Raw genomic sequence first — 24,485 nt, 5'->3', positions numbered from 1 at the left:
CTGGCCGAGGAATTGGCACCCAAAGTCACCTGGCGAGCGGCCGGGCGGCCGACTCACCTCGGACCATCGGTCTGGCTTGCGCGGGCGGACTCATGCCGACCGCCGGCGCCGCCATCACGTCCGCCTTCAGCTTCTCAAAGTCCATATCGCTGAGCGGCTGTAGCGGCTGCGCGCCGGGGGCGGCGCCGGCTGAGGCGGCGGCGACGGCGGCGGCGGCCGGCTGCTGCCGCTGCTGCTCCCGTTTCTCCTCCTCCAGTAGGTCGGCCAGCAGCAGCGGCTGCTCCTGTCCCGGCACACGGAACATCGATGAACGAACCAATGCCGGAGCGGGAGACACGGATAAATGCTCGTCACAGTGTGCGAAACACCGGTAAACGTCCCAGTCCGAACGTGATGAACACAAGCACACACTGCAGCCCCCGACGTATGTCTGCTGCACACGCTCCAGCAATGTGTGCCATTCCACGTACGCGTCGCCACACCGGGAACACCGGGGAACAGCCCCGCCCTGCTGCCCCCCCCCCCCCTCCCTCCCTCCCACCCCGGCACAGGACACACCCGTCACCACCGCAGTTGAGCGGGCGTGGGGGGTCGACGGGCGCGGCGCGTCGGCTGCAGCGGGCGGCACCGCCGGCACCCACCTGCAGCAGGGCCGGCTTGCGCTCGGCCTGCTGGTAGGGCGGCGGCAGCGGCGCGCCTGCCGGCCGGCCCGGGTACGGCGGCGGCCGCACGCCTGACGCGTAGCCCACCGTACCCAGCGCCGGCACGCCCATCGTCGGCTGGCCCGGCGGCAGCGGCCGCTGCACCAGGATGGCGCCGTGCGGCGGCGGCCGGGGCGGCGCGCGTGGCCCCGGCGCCGCCAGCTGGCTCGCCGCGCCGGCACTGCGGGCGACGATACAAGCGTCAGCGCGCGTGACGTCGACGCCAGCGACGCGGCGTTCGGAGCACGAGCACCAGCGGCATCTGACGTCACACCATACCGCACTTACCATCTACGGATATCCCGACCACAAGCATGCGTGAACAACGTTGTCAAGTGAAGCGTCTTACATGCTGCAGGTCATGTCATATCAACACGGGCCGCAGCACCCTCCCTGGCCCCGCCGGCCGCCACGGAGCCGCCCGTACCTGGACGCCGTGGTGACACCGGGCACGACGGCGGCTGTGCCGGGCGCGGCAGCCGCCGCCGGCGCCTGGCCGGCCCGGAAGCCAGCGGCCGGCGGCGCCGGGCGGCGCGCGCCGTCGGCTTCGGCGCGGCTCTCCTGCTCCTCCGACTCCTCGCCCACCAGCTCTAGCACCGTCTTGTGCTCACCGAGCTCCGGATGCGCGTAGTTGAGTAGGTTGAAGTCATCTCCGATACCTGGGCGGACCGCGAGCGGGTTAAGCAGGCATCGGAACGACGAAGAGCAAAAATCAGGCTGAATCGATGCGTCTAGGGCATGGACTGGTATATTGAACATAAGCGTCACTTAATGGTAAGGCGAGACGACTCTATGGAGGTCACTTATAAATAGTCTCAATCCCCGCGGCACCACTTAGCAAACTATGTCACGTGACAGGATGCCTGATAAAGCCTTCATCCAAAACTGGCCGGTACCAAAAAGGCCGGAACAGACTCGAACCATCCCACCGCCACTGACCGAGCAGCTCGTCGTCGTCGTCGCCCTCCTGTTTCTCCTCGGTGGCTGGCGGCGGCTGTGATGGCTGCGATGGCTGCGATGGCTGCGCTCCCTGCGCCGGCTGAGCCTGCCGTGACTGCTGGGGCAGCTGGGACGGCTGTGGCGGCTGACCCGACTGGGGCGGCTGAGGAGTCGGCTGTTGCTGCTGCTGCTGCTGCTGCAGTTGAGGCTTTTGGGGTGGCTGTTGCGGCTGCTGCTGCTGAGGCTGATTTTGTGCCTGTTGCTGCTGTTGTGCCTGCTTTTGCTGTTGCGCCTGTTGTTGCTGTTGCGCCTGCTGTTGCCTCTGCTGCGCCTGCTGTTGCTGATGCTGTTGCTGCAGCGCTTGTTGTTGCTGCTGCTGCTGCTGCAGCGCTTGTTGTTGCTGTTGCTGCTGATGTTGCTGCTGCGATGCCTGCTGCGACTGCGGCGTCTGCTGGGGCGGCTGCCGAGCCACCTGACCGGCCGGCGGTGGCGGCGGCTGGCCGGGGGGCGTGGCCGCCGGCGGCGCCGGGCTGCCGCCGGGTGCCGCTGCCGTGGCGGCCGGCGACAGGACGGCCGCCGCCCCCGCCGGGGACGAGACCAGCGGAGCGCCGGCGCCGGCCGCTGGACTGCCGGCCCCGGCTGCCAACACGGGCCGAGTGTCAGCCGAGCGGCGGGGCTGGACACGCCCGAGCCGGGCCGCAGCCGCAGCCGCAGCCGCTCAACGCACCGAGCCGTGCGATCCAGCCGGACCCTGCCTAACAACTCCCGCCGCTTAACACAGCCTTACAGAGTGTTCATGACTGCCGCCACCTGCAGAAAAGCAAATTTGAGTTCCAGAATATCGGAAACACACGAATGGCATCTTGAAAGTCTTGCAGAACAGGACGCCAAACTCATGGCATCAATAAAGGACCGACATCGACCATCTTCCTTCTCCCTCTCCCCCCCCCCCCCCCCCCCCCACACACACACACTCGCATCAGTGTACAATACATACCGCAAACTTTATACAAAAGTGCAGCACAACACAGCAAAGCACACCACACCAAGCCACGCCAGGTGGGGCAGGCATCATTGAGTTTTCAGCGCCAGAGCTGGACGACGGCCACGGCAGAGCGGTGTCGCGTCACACAAACGAGGCCAACCAGCTGGCGCGTCTGGGGTCAGGCCGCAGCGGCGGCGGCAGCCGACACGAACGCACGCAGGAACCCTTACAGGCGCACATGCATCACACGGAAAGCAAAGATAATAATATATAAAATGACATGAGAAACCGAACAATTTCTGTTCAATTGAAGATGCATCAAAGACGGATTCCTTGAGCCTCCTTCCTGGCGTATTGAGTTCGGTACCATTGGGCATTGCTCCACAAACTACGCCCTATGTGAGCCCTATCTAAACCTTCAAGCCCCCGTCTCTAGCGACGGCCCCAACCGGTAGCAACGGCCGCAGCCTCTAGCGACGGCCCCAGCCTCTAGCGACGGACCCAATCCCTCTAGCGCCAGCCCAAATGCCTAGCGCCAAAACTAATCTCTCTAGCGTCAGCCCCAACTCCTCTAGCGCCAGCCCCACTCTCCCTAGCGACGGCCCCAATCTCTCTAGCGTCAGCCCCAATCTCACAGTCTTCCAACTACTCCGACCAGGTAGTGTAGTAGACAGACCAACTATCGACTGGCTGCCTGACCGCGCCACCAGGCAGCCGAGGCAGCTGTTGGGCCGGCAAAGCGGGGAGCCCCGGGGCTTGAGAGCCCTGAAGCCAGAGCACACTGCCAAGCCAACAACGACGGCTCAAAAACCCGTTGCAGTGTGTCAAACCACGCTGCCTCGGCAGTCAGCTCACGCCATAAAGTAGCGCTGCCTATGGAATGCGTGCCTCATAGCGAAAAGGCCTTGTGAAAGCGCTGCACGTGTAAGCGGACGGACCGCGGTGAAAGGAAATGGAAATAAATGCAACAAGCAGGAAAAAAGGCTTCAGAGCCATGGCGAAACAGGAAGTATAAACAAAAACTTAGATGCAACAAAACATGTAAAAAGGCAAACAAGGTCTGCTAATATGGCAGTGGGGAACAGAGCCAGGCATGCGGCCAACACTACGTGCAGAACACCGACGGACGGACGGACGACCGCGAGGGCCACCGCCTACCTTCCCGGGGGTTTGAGGCGGACACGTGGAACGTGTCGGGGTGAGGGGGCGGCGCCGGTGGCGGCGGCGGGGGTGGCGGTGGCGGTGGCGGTGGCGGCGGTGGTGGTGGCGGCGGCGGCGGCGCCCACATGCCGCCGCTCATCAGCTCCGGTCTCCGCTGCGGGATCATCATGTGGGGCACGGCTGCAAAGGCCGGCCGTCAACCCCGTCACTGGACGATCCCGGCACTGCTGGGAACCGTCACTGGACGGTGCCGGCACTGCTGGGGACTGTCACTGGACGGTGCCGGCACTGCTGGGGGCTGTCACCGGACGGTGCCGGCACTGCTCGGGACTGTCACTGGACGATCCCGGCACTGCTGGAGACTGTCACTGGACGGTGCCGGCACTACTGGGGACTGTCACTGGACGATCCCGGCACTGCTGGAGACTGTCACTGGACGGTGCCGGCACTGCTGGGGACTGTCACTGGGCGGCCCCGGGAGACTGAGGCCTGTCACTGTACCGCCCGGTCACTGCGTGGCCCGGAGCGCTGCTATAGTCACATCGGATCAACATCGCTAGCTTCCCTTTCACTCGCTCCGGTTTCAGCAGTCACAAGAAGAACGAATGGACGAAACCACAACCCATTCGTTCTTCAGACCCACCCATGACGAGCACACCGAAACAGCGGCGCCCCCGGTGGACGAGACAGCGTCGCGTCCGGTCGGCCGTCGGCTCCGTGACGAGCTGCCGCCTCACCTGATCGCTGCACGGCCTGGTACTGCTGCTGCTGCTCGTGCTGCGGGTGCTGCTGCTGCAGCCGCTGCTGCAGGATCATCTGCAGGCGGGGGTCCATGACGCGCGGGCCGCCCGCCTGCATCATGCGCTGCCGCAGCTGCGGCGGCAGCGGCTGCCGGAACTGCTGCTGGTGGTGCGGCAGCGGTGGCGGCCGCGGCGGCCCTGCGCGGCGACAGCCCGCCCCGGTCAGAGGCGAGCCCTCCAGTCCGGCATACACGTGCGGTCGCGGCCCCCGCCCTCGGCTCACACCGCGGCAGGCGGCCAGTGTCGCGGCTGTCTCCTTCTGCGCATTACAAACGGCCCGCAGACGCCGCCCAGACTCACAGTGCAATCAACCGATCTCTCGCAGGCCGCTACCAATGACACCTGCAGCCGACTTCGCAGCGGCGGCTCAGCGGCAATCAGCACATACACCTGGTGAGCAGCAAGGCGGGACGCGGTCACCCGGCGCCTCACCTTGCTGGTGCTGCTGCTGTTGCTGCTGCTGTTGCTGGCGCTGTAGCAGCTCGCGCAGCTGCTGCTGGCGGACCATCTCCGGCGGCGGAGGCGGCGGCGGGTGGCCAGCGGCGGCAGCGGCGGCGGCAGCAGCGGCGGCGGCGGCGGCGTCCGGCGGCAGCCCGGGCCGCGGCGTGCCCGGCATGTGACAGTAGGGATCGGCGGGCGCCGGCCGGCCGGCCGCGAAAGGGCCGGCCACCGGCGCCGGGAACGGAACGGGACCGCTGGGGGAGGGATGGGCGCGGGGGGACATGTGCGGGTGGGAGAGCGCCTCCTGAAACAACGCGCACACTCACGCCCCCGCCTCCGCCGCGCGCTCGTCGCCGCCGACAGCACAGAAACTGCGTCGCTTGCTCTCTTGCCTGGCCACAAAGTGACCGGCGTGATATGTCTGGCGCGGCGCACGCCCCCGCGCTGACTGGACGTCGTAATTCAGACAACGTAGAGCGACATCACACAACGCCGCAAGCGCCTCAGCTGCACCCTCCGACACCCACAGCTGGCACTGCTGGCCGGAGTGGTGCCGGGCTGAGCGAGCCGGGCTCGACAGCCGCCTGTCCGCCTCACCTGGGAGGTGGTCACGTGCAGCTGGGGCGGCACGCGGCTCTGCAGCGAGGTGGGCAGGTCCTCCTCCAGCTGGCGCTGCACGCGCGCGATTGCTGCCGACACAGGCACCAGCTCAGCACGGCACGCGGCCGGCAGGCTCGCGCAACGGCGCACAACGGACGACCAAGTCGGAGAGGCGCCGGCAAAAGACAGCATACATAACGTGCAGCCATTGTAAACAGTGGCCTTCTGGAGCGATGTTTTCTGATGCATTCGAAAGTCAGCGTGCGGTGATGTGGAGCGATACATATTCCGAGTGTGTTCTTCTTCATCGGATCCGACAAGGCCGCCGACCACAGGCTGTCGGACTGTCGGCCACCCGCTGCGCCGGGGCTTCGCAGCATCAGACGTATTGCGCGCCTAGCCATCCACTGATCTTCTAACCTTGGGCCTGTTGGCGCTGCTCCTGCATCATCTGCTGCTGCTGTTGCTGCTGCTGCTGTTGATGCTGATGGTGCTGCTGTTGCTGCTGTTGCTGCTGATGTTGTTGTTGCTGCTGCTGTTGCTGCTGCTGCTGGCGCAGGGCCTGCATCTGCCGCCACTGCTGCTCGTTGGTCTGCAGCGTGGTGGGCCGCGGCTGGACGGCCTCCTGCGGATAGTCGGCCGGCCTGTCACACCGCTGGCCGCCACAGCGGCACCCTCCGGACCGCCGGCGCGGCGCCCCGGTCGCAGCCCCACATACACTGTCCCCCCTTCCTCTCCCCCCCCCCCCCAATTCGCCAGGCATGACACAATGCTCCGCACGCTGGGGTCACACAGAGGATAAAAAAACACGTTAGCCAAATACACGACAGCGAGGAGTCGGTGCTGAATTGCCACGGTCAGCTCACAGCAAACGTGAATAACTTCCAGGGCACAATCATTCGCCACAACACTATGCAAAATGTAAGCCCAACGTCTCAGTGTAGCTAACACCAACAGAACAGCAATATCAGTAAAAATATCAACCGACTACGACATACGGACAGAGCACACACAGCGATATCCTGCTCTAGTACTTTTAGATTGATTTCGGAGCGAGTGCTCCGCACACATGCCAAACCCGAACGGAGCGGAAAAACGGATCAATCCAGTGTTAAAAGGCCGGGTGCCCCTGAAACGGAGAGCCAGCGAGAGTGAGAGCCAGCCGCCATCCAGTGTCCATGCCGGCGGCCGCGCTTGGCGGCGCGCAAACACCGCACACCGCGTGCGGGCGGCCCAAGCGCGGGGGGCCGCCGCCCGGCACAGCACAGCCAGCCAGCCAAGCACCGGACCAGCGCGCGGCGCGGCCCGCTCCCGAGCCCCAACCTGTCCGAGCGGCCCGTCACCAGGCGACGCCGCCTCAGCCGGGGTTAGTGCGGCGGCCGGCGCCGCGGGCGGCGGCGCAGGCGGCGGCGGCGGCGGTGACGGCGGCGGCGACGGCGGCGGCGGCGGCGACGGCCGAGCATCTACCTGGGCTGCGCTGTCGGCCGGCGGCGCGACCGGGGCGGCGCCGCTGCTGCTGCCGCCCGCTTGGGGAGAGGCGGCGCCGCCCGGCTGAGGGGCGGCCGGCGAGCCGGGCGGCGCCGCGCCCGCGCCCGCTCGCAGCATCCCGCTCTGTTTGGACTGCGGAACGAGAGGTTATTGGTGCCAGCTCTTCTGGCAGACGGTACGCCGCCACAGCGTCATGCCAACCTGACGGACCGACCTGGACCTCGGCACGACGACGCTCTCGCCGTCAGGTCGGCGCGCCAGGTCGACAGGTTCGCACTCACCGCGACCGAAGAGGCTCGTCACGTCATCACCGGACCGCACTGCGGCGGTACGGCTGTACTGAGTGGGGACTGTACGCACCTCGGTACGGTGTAGCTGTACGCACCTCGGTGCGAAGCCATCGCCGGGCTGACAGACCACCCGAACTCACCACAGTCCAGCACGCGGTGCGCTGTCGCGCGGGCCCAGCAGGGAGGCCCTCCCTCCAGCTCCAGTCGGTGGCGATCGGCCCGACTCCGGCAGGGAGCCCCCTTCCCCTCCCCCAGACTTCAGTCTGCGGCCCCCGGCCCGACTCCGGTCCGGGGCGCCGTCCCTTGGCGACATGCTCGGCCCGGGCGGCCGACACGCGTCAGTCACAGCACGGCACTCTGTCATCGGCAGCGGCCGACTCAGGCGGGCCCGGGGGCCGCGCGCGCGAACCCAGCGTCCCGGGGCAGGTCGGCGCACAACACGGGCACGACACGACACGGCACGGCATGACACGGCATCGCGCAGCGCGGCGCGGCCTGGCGCAGCGGCGACAACTGACCTTGCTCGCCGAGCGGTTCTCCTTCGCCTTCTGCAGGTATGGCTGCTTGCTCTCCGGCGAGAGGGCGCGCCAAATCTTCATGATCTGCCGCACTCGGTCGGCGACCGCTGCCAGGCAGGAGCGAGCGGGTGAAAAAATCAGACGAGGTCACTCGCCAGGGGTCGGCTAAACCTGGCCCGTCTCAGATCAGATAAACAGGGTGACGTACATTCGATGCATTGATGGGCATCTCCGACGACGTGTCAACGAAAGAGCGTGCGCATCTTACTCCACATAGTCCAACACAACAGGTGCAGTAGTAAATGCCCGTGAGCGAAGCCGAGCCATGGGGCCGACAGCCAGTGGCCGAGCCGTACCTGGAAATTCGGCACGCAGCTCCGGGTGTTTGTGGTTGGCGTAGAGCACAGGCGAGATGGTGGCCGCCTCGCCCAGACTCTCGTCGTGTTCCCACTTGGCCATGTTGCGCTGGTTGTAGGTCTGCGACTCGCCTGTGCTGCCGGGCGGCGCCTGGACGGGCCGCACGCCGCCGGCCGCGCCGCCCGGCCCCCAGCCCACCTCGCCGCCGCTCGACGGCTCGCCGAACTCCCCGAACGGCGCCCTGAAACGGCCGGCACCGCGCGCTGACGACGACCACGAGCACCTGGCGGCCCGCCGACCTGGTGTGGCGACAGCGCAGGCTGGAGCCGCCACCGGCTGACCGCGACACACAAGCTCGCACAGAACTGTGGCGCGGGGCGGCCCGACGCCTGTCTGATCGCAGATGGGACTTTGTCAGACGTCTGCACTGTTCAGACATACCCCACACGAATCAGATCAGCGGCGACATTAGACCAACAGACCGATCAGGCAGTCACTTCCCTGTGTCGCGCCTTGGCTCACGGTAGTCCGCGTGACGGCCAGGGCGCGCAAACATGTCACATGTTGGCAAAAGGATAGCTTTTAGGCCTACGGGTGCCCGCCGGGTTGGTCACACAGGTCCAACAACCAATGCACATGCATCTATATCCAACAGAGACTCGGATATGCGTTCCATATACATCAGTCTGTGTTGCACGCCGGGACATCTGCAAGCAGACCAGCCCCCCCCCCCCCCCCCCCCAAGAGACAAATAGCTCCGGCAGCCGATCACATCGGGCCGTCATCACCACCCAGGTTCCGGCAGCCTGGCCTGACGCATCAGGTCAGCCGCCGCCGCCGCCGTACTCACGCGTGCTCGTGGCTGAACTGCGACATGTGTGGCAGCGGCGCCTGCACAGGCCCCGGCAGCAGCTGCGGCTGGCCGGCCGGCTGGTGCGGCGCCACGCGGAACCGGGCCGCGGCGCCCGGCTGCGGCGGCGCCGGCGCCGGCTGCTGCGCCGGCTGCTGCGCCTGCGGCGGCGCCGGCACGTCCAGCGTGTCCTTCAGCAGGTCCTCCACGTCCTGGCCGTCCATGTTGGGCAGGCCGGTGACCATCGACTCGAAGCTGTCGGGCCAGTGGCCGGCCAGCAGCTCCGACAGCTCGTCCTTGCTGGCCGCCTCGGCCTCGTCGCCCGACATGTCGGCGTCGGCCGCCGCCAGCTCCGAGTCGGGGATGTCCTCCAGGTCGGCGTGCTTGGCCAGCTCGTCGCCGTCGTCGTTGAGGATGGTGTCGACCAGGTCGCCCTCCAGGTCGGCGCCCAGGCCCGGGAATATGTCGCCCAGCGCGTCGTCGGCGTCGTCGTCCGTCTGGAAAGAAGGACCACGGCTGAGCAGACGAACGAAAACATAGCTCCGCAGTGCCCAGCTGTGACTTGAGCTCTACTTCACTAGTGCCGACGTCACAGTTCGATAACTTTTTTTTTAAATCTTTGATGTTTTGGTTCAGTTGAACGGCTTATAAACTAACTACAACAGACCCCACCGCCAATATATTTCAAAATCCAGCCGAAATAGGACAGCAAATCATGGGGTGCTCCTTACATCGTACCGCAAGGCACTCGACCTGACCTAGATGGCTGCCAGGGGTCAGAGCTGAGCTCCACCCACCGCCGGGACCGGTACAGTTCTGAGCCCAGGGTATGTACCTCACCCCACAGGCGCACGGCCCATATCCTGACCCGGACGGTGGCTGCCAGGGGTCAGAGCTGAGCTCCACCCACCGCCGGGAGCGGTACAGTCCTGAGCCCAGGGTATGTACCTCACCCCGCAGGCGCACGGCCAACGGGAGGAGCTTCAGGTCCAACTGTCAAATGGCTGCACACCTTCAACGTAAGACCTTGTGTTGTGGTCACTGGACAAAACCACAAGATGCTTGTATTTAGAGCGGACTCTCCAGTGGACTGTACACGGGTCGGGTGTGGGTAACGCCCTGAACTGTATGCGACAGATGACGGCTGCAATGGCCAAACAAACCGGACCCGGCACAGTACACAGCGGCGTGAAGCGACGGCGGACATGGCCGAGGCTTTCTAATGCTGTTCGTCGAACTAACAGGCGGTTCGAAGGCAAACCTGGCACAGCTGACGCCCAAATACGAACACCTCGTGCCTCCGACAGCTGACAGATGCCTGGATCGCAGGAGCCTGGCCCAATCAGCGAAAAGTTCCAACGGATCGGAGCTTCACCACGGGATTAAAGAGGACGCTGACTTATGGTGAGACGGGGTGGGACTGATGACCCTCCCCCGACTACCGCACAGGTCCGGCCTGGTCCTTCTTCCCCAACCGCACGGCCGACCGTCAGCTGTCCAAATCGCAAACCTACAGCTGGTGGACACGAGCAACAGCACTCCACTGGTCCCACTGGTCCCACTCAACACGCACAACAGCACATGGTCCCACTCAGACATGCGGCTCAGCACTGGAGCCCAGGCCGGGCCGCTGTCAGCAGCACAGAGTGAGGCAACACGGCGCCGGAAGTCCGCCACCCATGACCGCCTGTGGTCGCGGCTTACCTCGTTCATCTTGTCTGACTTGGCGTCGGCGCCGGCGCCCGAGCCGGACGCCAGTTCCTTGGTGGCCGCGTCGCGCTCCTGCTGGCAGCGGCGCTCCTCCGTCTCCACGCGTTCCTGGGCCTCCCGCACAAGCTCCTTCTCCGCCTGCAGCGGCGCGCCGCGCGGCGTGAGACGGTCGGCAGAGCGAGACCCGCGCGAGCACCGACACAGAAACAGTCACGCAACGGTCAGTTGTGCTTACTGGCACTCACTTCTGTTTGTTATCACTAGCATTTGTCATGGGAGTCGGCACAAACTAACAATGCAACGTTGAGCGGAAGAGTCGTAGTTGCGATGGTCATGCCGTCATTTTCCCCCACATACCTTGGACAGCTGGACCGTGCAGAGTTCCTCCGGAGGCGCAATGTCGTCTTCATCCTCTTCGGGCGGGTTCGGCTCCTCTTTGTCTTCCTCTCCCTCCGGCGCCTTGGCGTCCTTTGAGCCATCCATCAGCTCTTTCCCGAAAAATGACTCCTACAACACATAAGGCAACATGATAGTCTCCATGCCCGGCAAGGCCGCACACAACATATTCCCACCGCTCACAAGAGGTTTGCTGTTACGCCTACGCAACGGTAACGAAGTCCGAGCCGCAGCTCGCTCCACAACCCCCAGCCCAGCCACCGCCCAGCAGAAGCTCGATCCGCCCCCAGCCCAGCCGCCACCCAGCAGCCTCACCTGCAAATAGAGTGGGTACGCCTCGATCAGCTTGTACTTCTTGTTCCTGCGCACGGCCTTCTTCTTGGGCTTGTCGCCGGGCACGGCGAAGTGCGTGGCGGATGTGTCGCCGGCCGAGACCGGTGTGTGGCTGTCGTCCGTGGGCGTCACAGGCGCGCCCGGCGTCAGCGGCGCCGCGCCGCCCTCGGCCGTCGCCGTGGCAGCCGCCAGCGCCGCCGCCGCCGCCGCCTGCGCCGCCTCCTGGCGCTCCTCCTCGTCCTTCATGTTCAGGATCTTGGGCCCGCGCGCCTTCACGTAGAACCCGCCGACGCCGATCTTCTGCATGTTGCGCGTGCGCTTCTTGCGGATGACGTAGTCGCCCGACTCGAGCCGGGAGATGCTGAAGCCGTCGGGCGGCTCCGGCGGCGCGCCGTCCTCGCGCGCCGGCAGCACCATGCCGTCCTTGAAGCAGGACGGCGCCGCCGACTCGGCCGGCCCGTCGGCCTCCTCAGACTCCTCGATCGACGTATCTGTGGCAGCGTGCCGGGCACGTCGGTCAGGTCGGTGCAATGGCGCCTGGCGCGCGATATCGCCCGCCGTCGCACCGCCACCGCTCACCACGCGTCCGGGTGCAGTTCGTGCTGTGGTGGGGGCAAAGTGTGTGCGCCAGCATGTCCCTCCGTCCACATCCATCCTATAACGAATAGAAACCATCGCGACAATATCCCTACCATTGCTGATCACAGGCATCAGAGCGGATTTCAGCTGTGCCTCCAAGCTCACCCAATGCAAAAACCAAACAGACACACCAAACGGTGCTAGACAAGGTCCGGCGGTGACTTGAAACGACAAGGGTGATGCACTCACTGCCCAGCACGCTATCAATGGCGGCCGATATTCCGCCGTCGCTCTTACAGTCGACGCGCTTCTTCTTCTTCTTGGCAGGCTCAATGGTGAGCCCCTGGATGACCTTGCAGCCCGTGTCCGAGACACACACGCCCTCCAGCACGAAGAAGTGTTTGGACGGCCGCCACTGTTCAGGCTCTGAAACGTCGCCGGGGTCACACTACTGCCGGCTGGTGCACCTCGCCGTCAGCCGCGTGGAGCGACGCCACCCTCGGGAGGCCTCCCGTCGCTCACAGCGCCCCCTGTGTCGACACGCAAGCGAGACACCTCCACTTCCCCCCCCCCCCCCCCCTCCACCGGCCCAACGCCTAGGACCAGACCACGGAAACGGACTCACCAGCACGCAGCGCACTGCGCCCCATCCCGTCACGACCGCAGGAGCTCGGAGACGCAGTGCACCAACCCGACAGAGCGCCGACCGGCGCAGGGGGACGGCCCGCCAAGGCGGCGCGGGAGCACCGCAGGCGAGCCGGCCGGCCGGACCGAGCTCGTGACCCGAACACGACGCACCCGACTACCCGCGCGAACAGTCGTCCATCCGGACCGCGCCCCGGCGCCCGTCAGCTGGCCAGCAGTGCCGCCGCCGTCGCAGCCGCCGGCGCCGCGCGCCCGGCCCGGCCGCCGCGTCCCACCTGGACTGTCGGGCTCCACGATGCTGGCGTCGACCGACGGCTGCATGTGCGGCGGCGGCTCGTCGGCCGGCCGGCAGCGCGCGCACATGTACCCCATGGTGGCGCACACCTCGGCGTCCTCCTCGCTGTGGATGAAGTCGTCGGCCGCGTGGCCCCACCTGGCGCCGGCGGCGGACGGTGGGTCAACGTGGGGTCGGGGTGTGACAGTGCTTGTGACGGGCAGCACACACGCCCAGCACCTCTGCACAACAGAACTGACACGCTTCTGTTCGCCGTGCGCCTACCCAGTGTTGTCAAGCACTCACAGTGCAGGAGACCAGGGCCTGCATTTGGAAGCACGTGTAGTAGCATCAGAAGTAGGACTAAGACTATAATTTGACACTCGCTTATCTTTGTGCACGCTCGCAACAGACCAGCGCACAGCAAAGCCCGCTCACGACACGGTGCTGGGTATCGGCAAACTTGTACCACACATGGCTTAAACCCAGCAAAACAGCGAACCATCACCGCCCGTTTCTCTGTGCAACACCAGCAAGAGACGGCCACGACTGGACGTCTGCCGAAGCGGCGCCGTGACTGGCGCCGGTGGGTGGGGGACAGGCCGGGCCGCGCACCTCTGGCAAACGGAGCACTGGATGATGAGCTGTCCCTCGGTGTAGGGGCCCTCGCAGGTGGCGCAGCGGGTCAGCGAGCCGCACGGTCCGCACATGCTGTAGTTGTCCAGCCAGGAGCAGCCGACGCCCGGGCTGTTGGAGCCGCAGTGGACGCACACGGCGCACCTGGCGATGCACGCCCACACCGCCTCAGCCAGCGACAGATGACGGGCGCACACACGACAGGGCTACACTGGGGCTGACCACAGCATCCGATGGAAGGAAGGGGCGACACCTGTATCGGAATCGGAATCAATTTAGAGTTATTGTCCACGGCACATCCGATACGTTCGACGCTGCACGGTTCATACCAATTCCAGCGCCTCGACCCAATGTTTTCCCACAAATCAGCAGCCGGTTCTACGCAGTTTTGCGCGTCTAAGCTGGCGGTGGTCGTTCCCCCGAGCTGAGCCCCGTCAGGCGGACTCCCTCACCACTGGCACTTCCAGCCGCCCTGCGGCACGTAGTCGAGCGGCGGCTTCAAGCAGTAGGTGTGGTAGGAGATGTCGCACTCGTCGCACAGGATCAGCCGGCTCTCGTCGTTCTTCTGGCCGCAGCCCTCGCAGACGGTGCAGTCGAGGCAGCGGAAGCCGCGCTCCAGCAGCACCTTCGACACCTGTGGGACGGACGGCGGCTGCGCGTGAGAGGCCACCGCGCTGACGTCCCGGCACGCGCCGCCCCCGCACCGGCACGTGGTGACGGCTCGCCAGCTCACCAGTTAGTCAGAGCAGCGAACTGGTAAGACAGCGTGACAAATCGCAGCTAGTGGAGTCTGGTCTGTCACATGCTACGCTGAAATAACGTCATCCGGAGATAAAAAGAGGGTGGGGTAAAAACTAAAAAATGACACGGCAAATGGGTGGGTTGGCAGATTCATACTTTCCATCAGCGTTGATAGCGCGTATGCCAGCCTGGACTGGGTATTACCTCAGCTGCCACAACCCGATTTAAATACGAGTATTGCTGCACCTCGCACTGTCGCGCTATGGCTGCAGCACGATTCTCTGGGTGGAAAGCCCAGTGACAGCCGCCGCAAAAGGCGTCAGAGCAGCAGCCGCTGACCGCATGCCGCACCCCGCAGCAGCACACCCGTGCGGTCTGTCCGTGGCGCCCGCGGCGGCCCATCCCTGCGTTCTGTCCGTGGCGCCCCTCAGTGGCCCGCCCCTGCGGTCTGTCCGTGGCGCCCGCGGCGGCCCACCCCTGCGGTCTGTCCGTGGCGCCCCTCAGCGGCCCACCCGTGCGGTCTGTCCGTGGCGCCCGCGGCGGCCCATCCCTGCGTTTTGTCCGTGGCGTCTCCCAGCGGCCCACCCTTGCGGTCTGTCCGTGGCACCCGCGGCGGCCCATCCCTGCGTTCTGTCCGTGGCGTCCCCCAGCGGCCCACCCCTGCGGTCTGTCCGTGGCGCCCGCGGCGGCCCACCCCTGCGGTCTGTCCGTGGCGCCCCTCAGCGGCCCACCCTTGCGGTCTGTCCGTGGCGCCCCTCAGCGGCCCATCCCTGCGGTCTGTCCGTGGCGCCCGCGGCGGCCCACCCCTGCGGTCTGTCCGTGGCGCCCGCGGCGGCCCACCCTTGCGGTCTGTCCGTGGCGCCCCTCAGCGGCCCACCCTTGCGGTCTGTCCGTGGCGCCCCTCAGCGGCCCACCCTTGCGGTCTGTCCGTGGCACCCGCGGCGGCCCATCCCTGCGATCTGTCCGTGGCGCCCCTCAGCGGCCCATCTTTGCGGTCTGTCCGCGGCACCTTCCGTCAACATCGCGCGAGCGTTTGGTCTGCCGCACTCCAGCGGGCACCTCGCCACCGAGCAGAACGCCAGCGCAGCTCACCTGCGCCGACCGGAAGCGCAGACCCGGGGCGGACTCAGCACCGGACACCGCGGCGCAACGGCCAACGCAAGGGCTACCACGCCACTGGGAATGTAAACCAGGCATACAAACAACGGCCAACGCAAGGGCTACCACGCCACTGGGAATGTAAACCAGGCATACAAACAACGGCCAACGCGAGGGCTACCACGCCACTGGGAATGTAAACCAGGCATACAAACAATGACAACGTGAAGCCGACCACCTCGACACCCCGGCCGAATTTGCATCGAAGACGACGGTAAGCTCATGACTGACAAAACTGGTAGCATGTGATCTCGTTCCAGACGAGTCGCAGGACTCGCGGCCTCGCATCCGAGGACGGTGGGCGTGCGTCAGCGGTGCTGACTGGTCCCGACACCGCACCGCCGTCCATGTCTGAACGAGCTCCGAGTCGCCGCTCGACCGAGCGGCCCACCAGCGCCCGGCTGTGGCGGCAGCAGATAAGCCAGCGGCATCACGCACGCACGCGCCACAAAAAGCGGCGTCCGCGACCTACACCAGCAGCGGCCACATCCGCTGTCGGCGGTGAGCCGTCCTATCTGAGCCCGCCCACATCTGAGGCGGCGCGGCCCAGTTCGGGTCCCTCCTCCACACTGGACGCCGGCTGAGTCACTGGTGGCTGTCCCGCCCGAAGCCGCGGTCCCCACTCCAGGGCCAGCCGTCCTGACCCGGGCCAGGGCCTTCGCTCTAAGACGCGACGTCCTGACCCGATTCGGGGCCTCAGAGGCCACCACCGGCGCCGTCTACCGGCGGGCGTCGGAGCCGCGAGCCATCACCGGCCGGCCAGACGTCCTGACCTGATTCGGGGCCTCAGAGGCCACCACCGGCGCCGTCCATCGGCGGGCGTCGGAGGCGCGAGCCATCACCGGCCGGCCAGACGTCCTGACCCGATTCGGGGCCTCAGAGGCCACCACCGGCGCCGTCTACCGGCGGGAGTCGGAGCCGCGAGCCATCACCGGCCGGACGTGACCGAAATACGACCCGGGAGACGGGCACAGACGGGTCGCAAAACAAAAAGGCAGACGCGCACATCTGAGCCGCGCCGTTCTCCGCGCCGGACGTGCCGCCCTCCTTTGGCCCAGCTGAGGGTGCCCGGGACGGCGGCCTCACCTTGACGTTGATGCAGTACGGGTGGTAGGCCTGGCCGCACTGCGAGCAGGCGATGACCCGTCCCTCCATGTCCTGACCGAACGAGCCGCACATGACGCACACGTCCTGCTGCAGCACGAACTCGTCCTTGGACGAGCACAGCACCATCTGGTTGTCCTCGTTCGGGTTGGTCTTGTAGTAGGAGCCGCCGCCGGCTGCGTGGCCCATCGGGTTCTCCGGACGCTGCGTAGGACCTCCGTCGTTAGACGGGCAGGCGAGGGGGGGGGGGACACAGGCATCACGACCAGAGGTGAGGCTGATGCATGCAGCAGCAGTCACTGATGCGTACATTGTGTATCTTTAATCACGTGTGGCTACTATGCAACCATGCACCCGGTCGCTGAATAAGGGCACGTGTAATAATTTCGACCGCATGCGGAGAGCGGGACGCGCCGCCACTGGAGCAGCAGCTTCTCCACCTCCACCAATGATGTCGAGTAACATCTCTTGTCACCCTCCACTGACCTGGAGTGACACGGCCGGCGCGCCGAACATGCCGCGAACCTTGGCCTTGTACGGCCGCTTCCTGTTCAGGTCGGGCAGCCGCTTCTTCTTCAGCACGTCGATTTTGGCCGGCTTGGCCGGCTTCACACCCAGCCTACCGCCGCTGCCGCTCTTGATACCTAGCTTTTTCTTGACGAGATGCATCGGTTTGCCTCCGCCCTTGGCCCGCGGCGCCACGTCATCCCCCTGTGGGGAGGGACGGTCGGTCAGACACGTCATCATGGCCGGCCTCGGCAGATGGTCCGCCGTCCAACTGCTGGTATCACACGCCACATAGCCCCTAATTATCCACCCAGACAGGTGGTCTGCCGCCCCCTGCCTGAGAACAGGGGACAGGTCACACACAGCCCGAGAAAAGCATGACCTCAGCACCCGCTTGTGTCGTGACCGCCGCCTATCCCCGCCAGACAACGGCAACACAGCGGGACGGGGCTCTCGGAAATCCCGCGCGCCAGCCGCCTCACAACAAACACTGAGCGCAGGGCTCCTCCAGCCGGCGGTGTCCTCAGATCACGCACGCGTCGGCCGCGGCCGCCTGTCGACCCCGCGCGGCACGGGTCACGGTCGGCGCCGGGCCGCCCAGATGTGCGCCGCCGCCGACCAGCCAGCCGGCCCACTGACGCCGGCTTTCCTGGCCGGCCGTAAGAAGGGCCACGGCCGGCACCGCACCCAACACTCGTGGCGCGTTCGGACTGAACCGGAGAGCGGCGGGCGCTGACGCCGCCCGAGCCCGGCCGCGGCGCTCGCGCGGGCTCCGACTCCGACCGAGGGTTCGCGCTCCGACGCCGTCTGCTCACGATGAGAGGCTCTGATCGCGCACAGCCGGACGGAGCGGGGGATGGGCCGACGTCGGCGCGACCGGCGCGGGACGAAGGCTGACACACCAACAATCGACCTTCCGCGCCCGAGCGACCCGCGCACATCACTGCCACGACGAATAACGCCCCGATCAGTCTCGTAAACAGCCGCAAAGGGCACTCCAATCATGAATCGAACGGTGCTGTATTTATGAAATGCCATGGGGTTGCGCTCATCAAGGCCTTATCGACCTCTCAGGCACAAGCGGTTGGTTTGGAGCCGCTACCGTCTAGACAAATGGCTCGGCCTTTACTTCAGGTATGCGTCAGCGGCGGCACAGCATCAGCACGCCGCGGGTGTACCACATGGCCAACCACAGCTCACAATGAGGCGTGTGCGGCCAAACCACCACAGTGCAGGTCACGACCGCGCGTCTGTGGCTCGCAGCAGCGCCCGCCACGTCACCCGTGCCATGCGGGGAGTGACGTGCGGGGAGTGAGGTGCAGCGAGTGACGTGCGGCGAGTGAGGTGCGGCGAGTGAGGTGCGGCGAATGAGGTGCGGCGGTGCCCACCCGCGGTCCGGCCGGCCGGCATATGACATTTGGCCCTCCTGCCGGCGAGCTGTCCCACAGAGCAGCGCGCTGGCCGCACGAGACCGGGCCAGTGCCCGCGGCCGCCGGCGCCACCGGCGCACCGTCCGCTCTCGCCCGCCGACCACACACAGGTGGGTGACGTCATCTGATGTGACGTCAGCACAAGACAACCCACAACAAACCGGCGGCCGCGCCATGGCCTTGCCCGGATCGGCTGATCGGTTCGGCACCCGTGACAGTAGCGTAACGACCGTGGTGCGGCAACGGTTTTCTAGGCGTTCCTGCTCGCCTTTCGGTCGCAGACGTTTTCACATTGACTCAAAGACGACAAAGTCCACGCAAATGAACGTCAGCAAAGCGCTTCTCGCAAAACATGATTAACGCAAAAAGGGACAGGGTGGAAAATAAAGGCATTCACACAGTGATCCAATCCGTGTGCATCATGCTAGTTCTGAAACTTGATGGTGGACTTGCATATTATGAGGGTGACCAGACAAGAGATGACAAGAACCATACTGTTTACCGAAGTGTCACTGTATAAACGCCAGAGGGGACACCTTGAGCTGAATGCCTTTGCCTTGCACGAAGCCTTAGCTGATTTGAAACCACGAAAGCTTAAATGAACGTCCTCAGGTCAGTCCTCACGACCTACGCAGAGTTAGCATAACGAGATGGCTAGCTTAATCCACCGCGACACATAGCGCCGCGGTATATTTCACCGCGGCGCGACACAAGCGAACAGTGACACGGCCCGCGATCCATTAAGTGAGTTGCTCAGTTACACACGCAGACAATATCACATTAACTGCGCGCAGAATAACGTCGTGGAATGATGGGCTTTGATGTCCTCTGCCGAATTACACGACGTCTAATAACGTCGTGTAATAGGCCTCCACGGACATCAACATTTCATAGGCTGAAGTTCATCAACGTCCTGCTCCTGTCACAGGCGATGGCGTGAGCGATGGTCCCAATTAGTGACAATATGGGCGCAGCATATGGAAAACCTTGAACGGGCCACGTTACCTTCTTCGAACGAGCAACATCAGGCTTGGCGTCGTCTATTTTATCTGCCGAGGCCCCAGCCGCGCCTGTTTTCACCGAGCTTCCGAGATCGTTCCCCGACTCTGCGGTCGGATCCTCCTCACCCGCCCCTTCCTCTGACTCAGCCCACATTGGGCGGAAAACACGCGGTCCCAGCCGACTACTTTCCGTCGGTCACGGTCGGGCGACGACGGTAATCTCACGACCTGGCCTAACCCGCTGCCGCACGTGACGGGCACCGCCGGCCAAGCGGGGCGGAGCGGCGCTGGCCCCACCGTCACACCGTCTCACCCGCGCCGCCGCCGCCGGCCACATCGGCCGACCCCCGGGCTGGCCGCCCAGAGCGCGGCCGGCCGCCTGACTCAGAGCGCGTTTGCGCGGCGGCGGATGCGGCGGTCGCGGCGCGCGCGTCACGTCACAACCGCGCCGCCGGCGGCGGACGGCGCGCGGCTATAAAGCGGCGTGCGTCGCCGCCGCCGGCAGAGTCGGGCCCCTCCGGCGAGCCGCCCCTGTACGCAGCATGGCACCCAGTCGAGAGGCGGCGGCGGCAGCGGGGGCACTGCTGCTGTTGACCGGAGCTGCGGCCGTCATCCAGATACCGCGCGATGTGGAGCTGCTGCCCGGCTTCACCATACCGCCGGGCGTGGTCCAGCCGCCCGACACCGAGGCGCCCAACTACGCCGGCCTCCCCCCAGGAGGACAACCCGTCGGGGTGCCACCTCCTGCAGGAGTGCCCCCCGGCGCGGACGTGCCGATGGAACCGGAGGCACTCCCTGGCGCGGGCATGCCTGGCATAGGAGTGCCACTGGATCCAGAACCAGTCTCAGGCGCGGGCATGCCTGGCGTAAGAGTGCCACTGGATCCAGAAGCACTCCCTGGCGTAGGAGTGCCATTTGATCCGGACGCACAGCTCGATGCAGGAGTGCCACCCAACGCGACAGCCTTCCCCGAGGACGGCACAATCTCCACGAATATCACGAACTACGAAGGCCAGTACTATACCATCTACGCCGACCAGAATACTCACCAAGAGGTAAGTGAACCGTACCTGCGCGTCCGGCCATATCGTGGCCGCCTTTTACGTTGAAAAAGTACAGTGGCAGTGCTCTTCGAATGGTGCATGCTATCTATCAAAAATAATGCGCCCTACTGAACCCAAAAATCTGTAACTTAGCCACAAGTAAACAGTCAATGACAGTTGACGGGTCCTCAAAACTCGATAACTTCCGCGACAGCCGCACTCAGTGTGTCATCCGGCGCCGGCAGATACGCACGCCGCTGGAGGAGCTGGCCACCAGCAGCCACAGCTGCGGCCGGGTGCGCGGCGTACCCGGCTCGGTGCGACGCCAGCTCGGCCTCTCTACCTTCTACCAGCGCTACACCGAGGCGTACGGCATCCCCGTGCTGTCGTCGACGCGCGTGCCGGACGCGGCGCTGCGGCGCGCCTGCTACATCGTCCGCTTCCTCTTCGCCGACCACGCGAATGTGCGCGACAGTTACCGGCAGCGGCGTGGCCGTGTGGCCGTCATCGGCCGCAGCGAGCGCACCACGCAGATTCCCGAGCACAGCAGCCTGGGTCCCAGCTGGGACCAGCGGTCGCGCGGCCTCGGCGCCACCGACGCCGCGCCCGTCTGCACCATCGGCGAGGAGAACCTGCTGCGCTACGGCTATCCCACTGACCGCTGGTACTCCGAGGACATCGGGCTGCACGAGTTCGCGCACGGCCTGCACCTGCTGGGCGCGCGGTACGCCTGGCCTGCGTGGGAGAGTCGGCTGCGCGCCGCCTACAGCGCCGCGCGCGCGCGCGGCCTCTGGGCCAGCACGTACGCCGCCACCAACCACATCGAGTACTTCGCCGAGGGCGTGCAGAAGTACCACAACGTGGAAGCGTACAGCCGGTACCCGAACGGCATCCACAACCACGTGGACACGCGCGAAAAGCTGGCCGCGTACGATCCGCAGCTGTACGCCGTGGTCAAGGAGATGTTCCCGTGCGGCAACCGCTACGTCAGCCGCCGCGAGAACGGCTTCCTGTCGGCCTCCGACGCCGCCCGACTCCAGCTGACCTACCCGGCCTGCAAGCTGGAGGGCAGCAGCGGCGGCGGCGGCGGCGGCGGCGGTCGAGAGAAGCCGACCACCGCGCGGCCTCGGCCCGAGCGGCCGACGTCGCCGACAGCGGCCACCACGGCGCGTCCCTGCCAGGACCGGCACTACTACTGCCCGTCGTGGTCGCGCTCCGGCTACTGCTACTCCAACGCGGCGTACATGGCGGCCAGCTGCCAGCGCTCGTGTGGCCTGTGCAGGACGTGCCGGGACCGGCACGCGCGCTGCCGCGAGTGGGCCGGACGCGGCGAGTGCGCCACGAACCCCGGCTACATGCTGTACAACTGCCGGCCCAGCTGTCGCGCCTGCTAGCGCGCGCCGCCGGTGTCTCGCGCCTTACTGGTGACCAACGGCGAGCCGCTCCTGGTCACGTGCGCCACTCATCCGCTACTACTCAGTACAATACACGTCATGGAACTGCTGTGTGGTGTTTCAGTAACAGAAGGCCACGAGTCTGGATCGATCACCTTCAGCCTCTGAGTGCGCTGCTCACCGTTAGCGGGGGGCATTCCACGTTAGGTGTTTCGTTAAAAGTGGGGCATCGGAACCAGAAGGCGTCAGCGCGTCCATGAAGACAAGGCATGTGTATACACATAACTGTGTCAGGGACTAGCGTGGAAAATGAGAATAGACCTAGTGAATTAAGCATTCTCACACTCATCGCCCCTAGACAGGGCACGCAGAAGGGAAGCAATTGTGCCTGACAAGGCAGGCAAAATTGCGTCCCTCACCATCCCCGTTCCCATACGCCCTCTAACGGAAGCCGGGCGTGTTTGGTTTGGGATCGCTTCGACAGGCGCGTCGCCTGAATGTACGGGCGGCGACCCACGCTGGACCAGCCCCGTACCCTGTAACATCAGGACCCTGCGGTACCATTTGGGTCACCAGGCGACCCACGCCGCCCGTAACGTCTCTCGGAGCTCTGTGGTGCTCTGTGTTCCTCCCCAGCGACGTTGGAGAATGGGGTTCCGGTAATGGCGAGGGGCACAGCTGGGAAGGCGGCAAGAAAACCGACTACGTCCTGCTCGGTCACAGCAATATTTGTTTGACGACATGGACGGCTCGGGTACCGGCGGCAGCATGATGAGTTCCGACTTTGTTCAAACCATTGCAACCATAATATAATGGATAGGCAGGACAAGTCAGCTATCCAAGCTGAGGCAGCCGTTCCAAGGCATGTAATCGGATTAACAGTGGCGGTTTCCGCGTACGCTTTTCGCTTCCCCAGAATGTTGGTTGGTGACGGAAAAGCTAGATCTGAACAAACATTTGTGTCATGTATCCACGACCGTTCAAGGGAGGTGCTATTACCAGAGCACATCTTGGCCTCGACTAACAAATAGGCGGACGCAGTGCCGTTTTGCAGCACAACCACGTGGGTTCGAATCCCATTTAAGGCGGCGCAATTCTCTGACAAGAAGGGAAGACCTGTATCGCCTGACATCGTGTCATGGTGTCATCCCCGGGGCGGAGTTGCTACGGTATTGAATGACACTTCGAAACTCCCTGTTGCTATTCGGTTATCAGGCCGGAGCGAAAGTTGCCTTTTAGTTCGGGCCAGTCACGTGGAGAAGTGCATCCCAGCAGCAAGTCGCCTGTGCTGAAAACGAATCGCACTACAACCTCGATGCACCATAAATCAGGCGAGACTACAACATGGCCAAGGGGCCAACACAAACATCTGCAAACGAGCCCGCCCTCCCGCTCTAGACCCCCACCACACCGATCGTCAGACGGGAGCCGGAGACAGCGCTCCGTCGCGGCAGGATACTCACGAAGTGGAAGGGCTCGCCGCCGGGCTGGGCCGACCCGGGCGTGGCGGGCACATCGCCGTGGCTGTCCAGCGAGCCGTCGTCGTGCGGGCGGCCGGAGCGCGCCGGCGCGCCGCCCGTCTGACACACCGAGCACACGTACTCGTAGTCGGGCGCCGCCTGGCGCCGCTGCTGCACCGCCGACGGGTCGGCCTCCGGGTCGCACGTGCTATGCACGTACCTGCGACCGGAGAGGACAAGGGGGGGGGGGGCGAGGTCAGCCGGTCCAAGGGTGCGCCCGACAAGGCACGCGCCACACTAGTCCACACCCGAGATACTGGTGACCGTCCACACGGCCCGCCCGGTACACCGGGCGCGGCGGACGCAGACGCAGGTCCCGGCGCACAGCCCCGGCGCGGGCCACTCCCTCTCACTTGACGGAGCGCGCCGCTGCCCCGACGGCAGACACCCCTCCGCCGCGGCCCCTCCCGGCCGGCGGCCACTCACCGTCGGCAGGCGCTGCACTGCTGCATGGTCTTCTGCGCGAAGTGGCGGTAGGCGCGGCCGCACACCGGGCAGCAGACGCCCTTGTTGCGCTGCTGGTAGCACGAGTCGCACACCGAGTACGTGTTGTGCCAGCGGCAGCTGATGCCGGCGCCGGGCGTGCGGGAGCCGCAGTCGGTGCAGACGCGGCAGTACTGCCGGACACCGGCCGACCACGGTCAGCGCGGGACACAGACGTGACGATCGTGTCGACAATGATCCTTAAGCAGGTAGCCAAGCGCGTCAAGCGCGAGCGAAAATCGCGGCTGTGGCACCATTCACGGGCTGCTGCCACCTGAATGGGTTCGACCACGATGCCACATGTGTCATCAAAGCTACAGTCTTCGACCAATGTGGAGGCATGCCACATAGTTGCTGGGGGTCGCGCAGGTCCCATGGCCACCCGGCGGCGGTTGGAGCCC

General features: G+C 65.4%; 1 protein-coding gene and 1 long non-coding RNA gene across 2 annotated transcripts in view; both read right to left on the bottom strand.

Annotated features, from left to right (window-relative positions):
* The window catches only part of LOC119111483 (histone-lysine N-methyltransferase 2D), a 45,234-nt gene that overhangs the window by 17,641 nt on the left and 3,108 nt on the right, over positions 1 to 24,485 (bottom strand). The window contains exons 6-25 of the mRNA XM_037235301.1: positions 24,028 to 24,218; positions 23,545 to 23,761; positions 17,193 to 17,417; positions 16,689 to 16,910; positions 14,156 to 14,337; positions 13,683 to 13,847; positions 13,069 to 13,226; positions 12,398 to 12,574; positions 11,552 to 12,060; positions 11,198 to 11,347; positions 10,835 to 10,978; positions 9,296 to 9,627; positions 8,479 to 8,521; positions 8,280 to 8,430; positions 7,924 to 8,030; positions 6,190 to 6,252; positions 5,625 to 5,699; positions 1,641 to 1,776; positions 1,239 to 1,360; positions 58 to 196 (exon numbers count right to left, since the gene is read on the bottom strand). Coding sequence (XP_037091196.1) covers positions 58 to 196; positions 1,239 to 1,360; positions 1,641 to 1,776; positions 5,625 to 5,699; positions 6,190 to 6,252; positions 7,924 to 8,030; positions 8,280 to 8,430; positions 8,479 to 8,521; positions 9,296 to 9,627; positions 10,835 to 10,978; positions 11,198 to 11,347; positions 11,552 to 12,060; positions 12,398 to 12,574; positions 13,069 to 13,226; positions 13,683 to 13,847; positions 14,156 to 14,337; positions 16,689 to 16,910; positions 17,193 to 17,417; positions 23,545 to 23,761; positions 24,028 to 24,218 — 3,508 coding nt within the window. The remainder of the gene's footprint in view (positions 1 to 57; positions 197 to 1,238; positions 1,361 to 1,640; positions 1,777 to 5,624; positions 5,700 to 6,189; positions 6,253 to 7,923; positions 8,031 to 8,279; positions 8,431 to 8,478; positions 8,522 to 9,295; positions 9,628 to 10,834; positions 10,979 to 11,197; positions 11,348 to 11,551; positions 12,061 to 12,397; positions 12,575 to 13,068; positions 13,227 to 13,682; positions 13,848 to 14,155; positions 14,338 to 16,688; positions 16,911 to 17,192; positions 17,418 to 23,544; positions 23,762 to 24,027; positions 24,219 to 24,485) is intronic.
* LOC119112407 (uncharacterized) lies at positions 5,280 to 6,096 on the bottom strand. Its single transcript, XR_005095711.1, has 3 exons — positions 6,048 to 6,096; positions 5,625 to 5,716; positions 5,280 to 5,331 (listed from the first exon to the last, which is right to left on the bottom strand). It is a non-coding gene; the product is annotated as an uncharacterized LOC119112407 (long non-coding RNA).

This window comes from Pollicipes pollicipes, unplaced genomic scaffold (assembly GCF_011947565.3).
Source record: "Pollicipes pollicipes isolate AB1234 unplaced genomic scaffold, Ppol_2.1 Scaffold_7261;HRSCAF=8764_pilon_pilon_pilon, whole genome shotgun sequence".
Taxonomy (NCBI): domain Eukaryota; kingdom Metazoa; phylum Arthropoda; class Thecostraca; order Pollicipedomorpha; family Pollicipedidae; genus Pollicipes; species Pollicipes pollicipes.
This window is presented reverse-complemented; position numbering and strand designations above follow the sequence as displayed.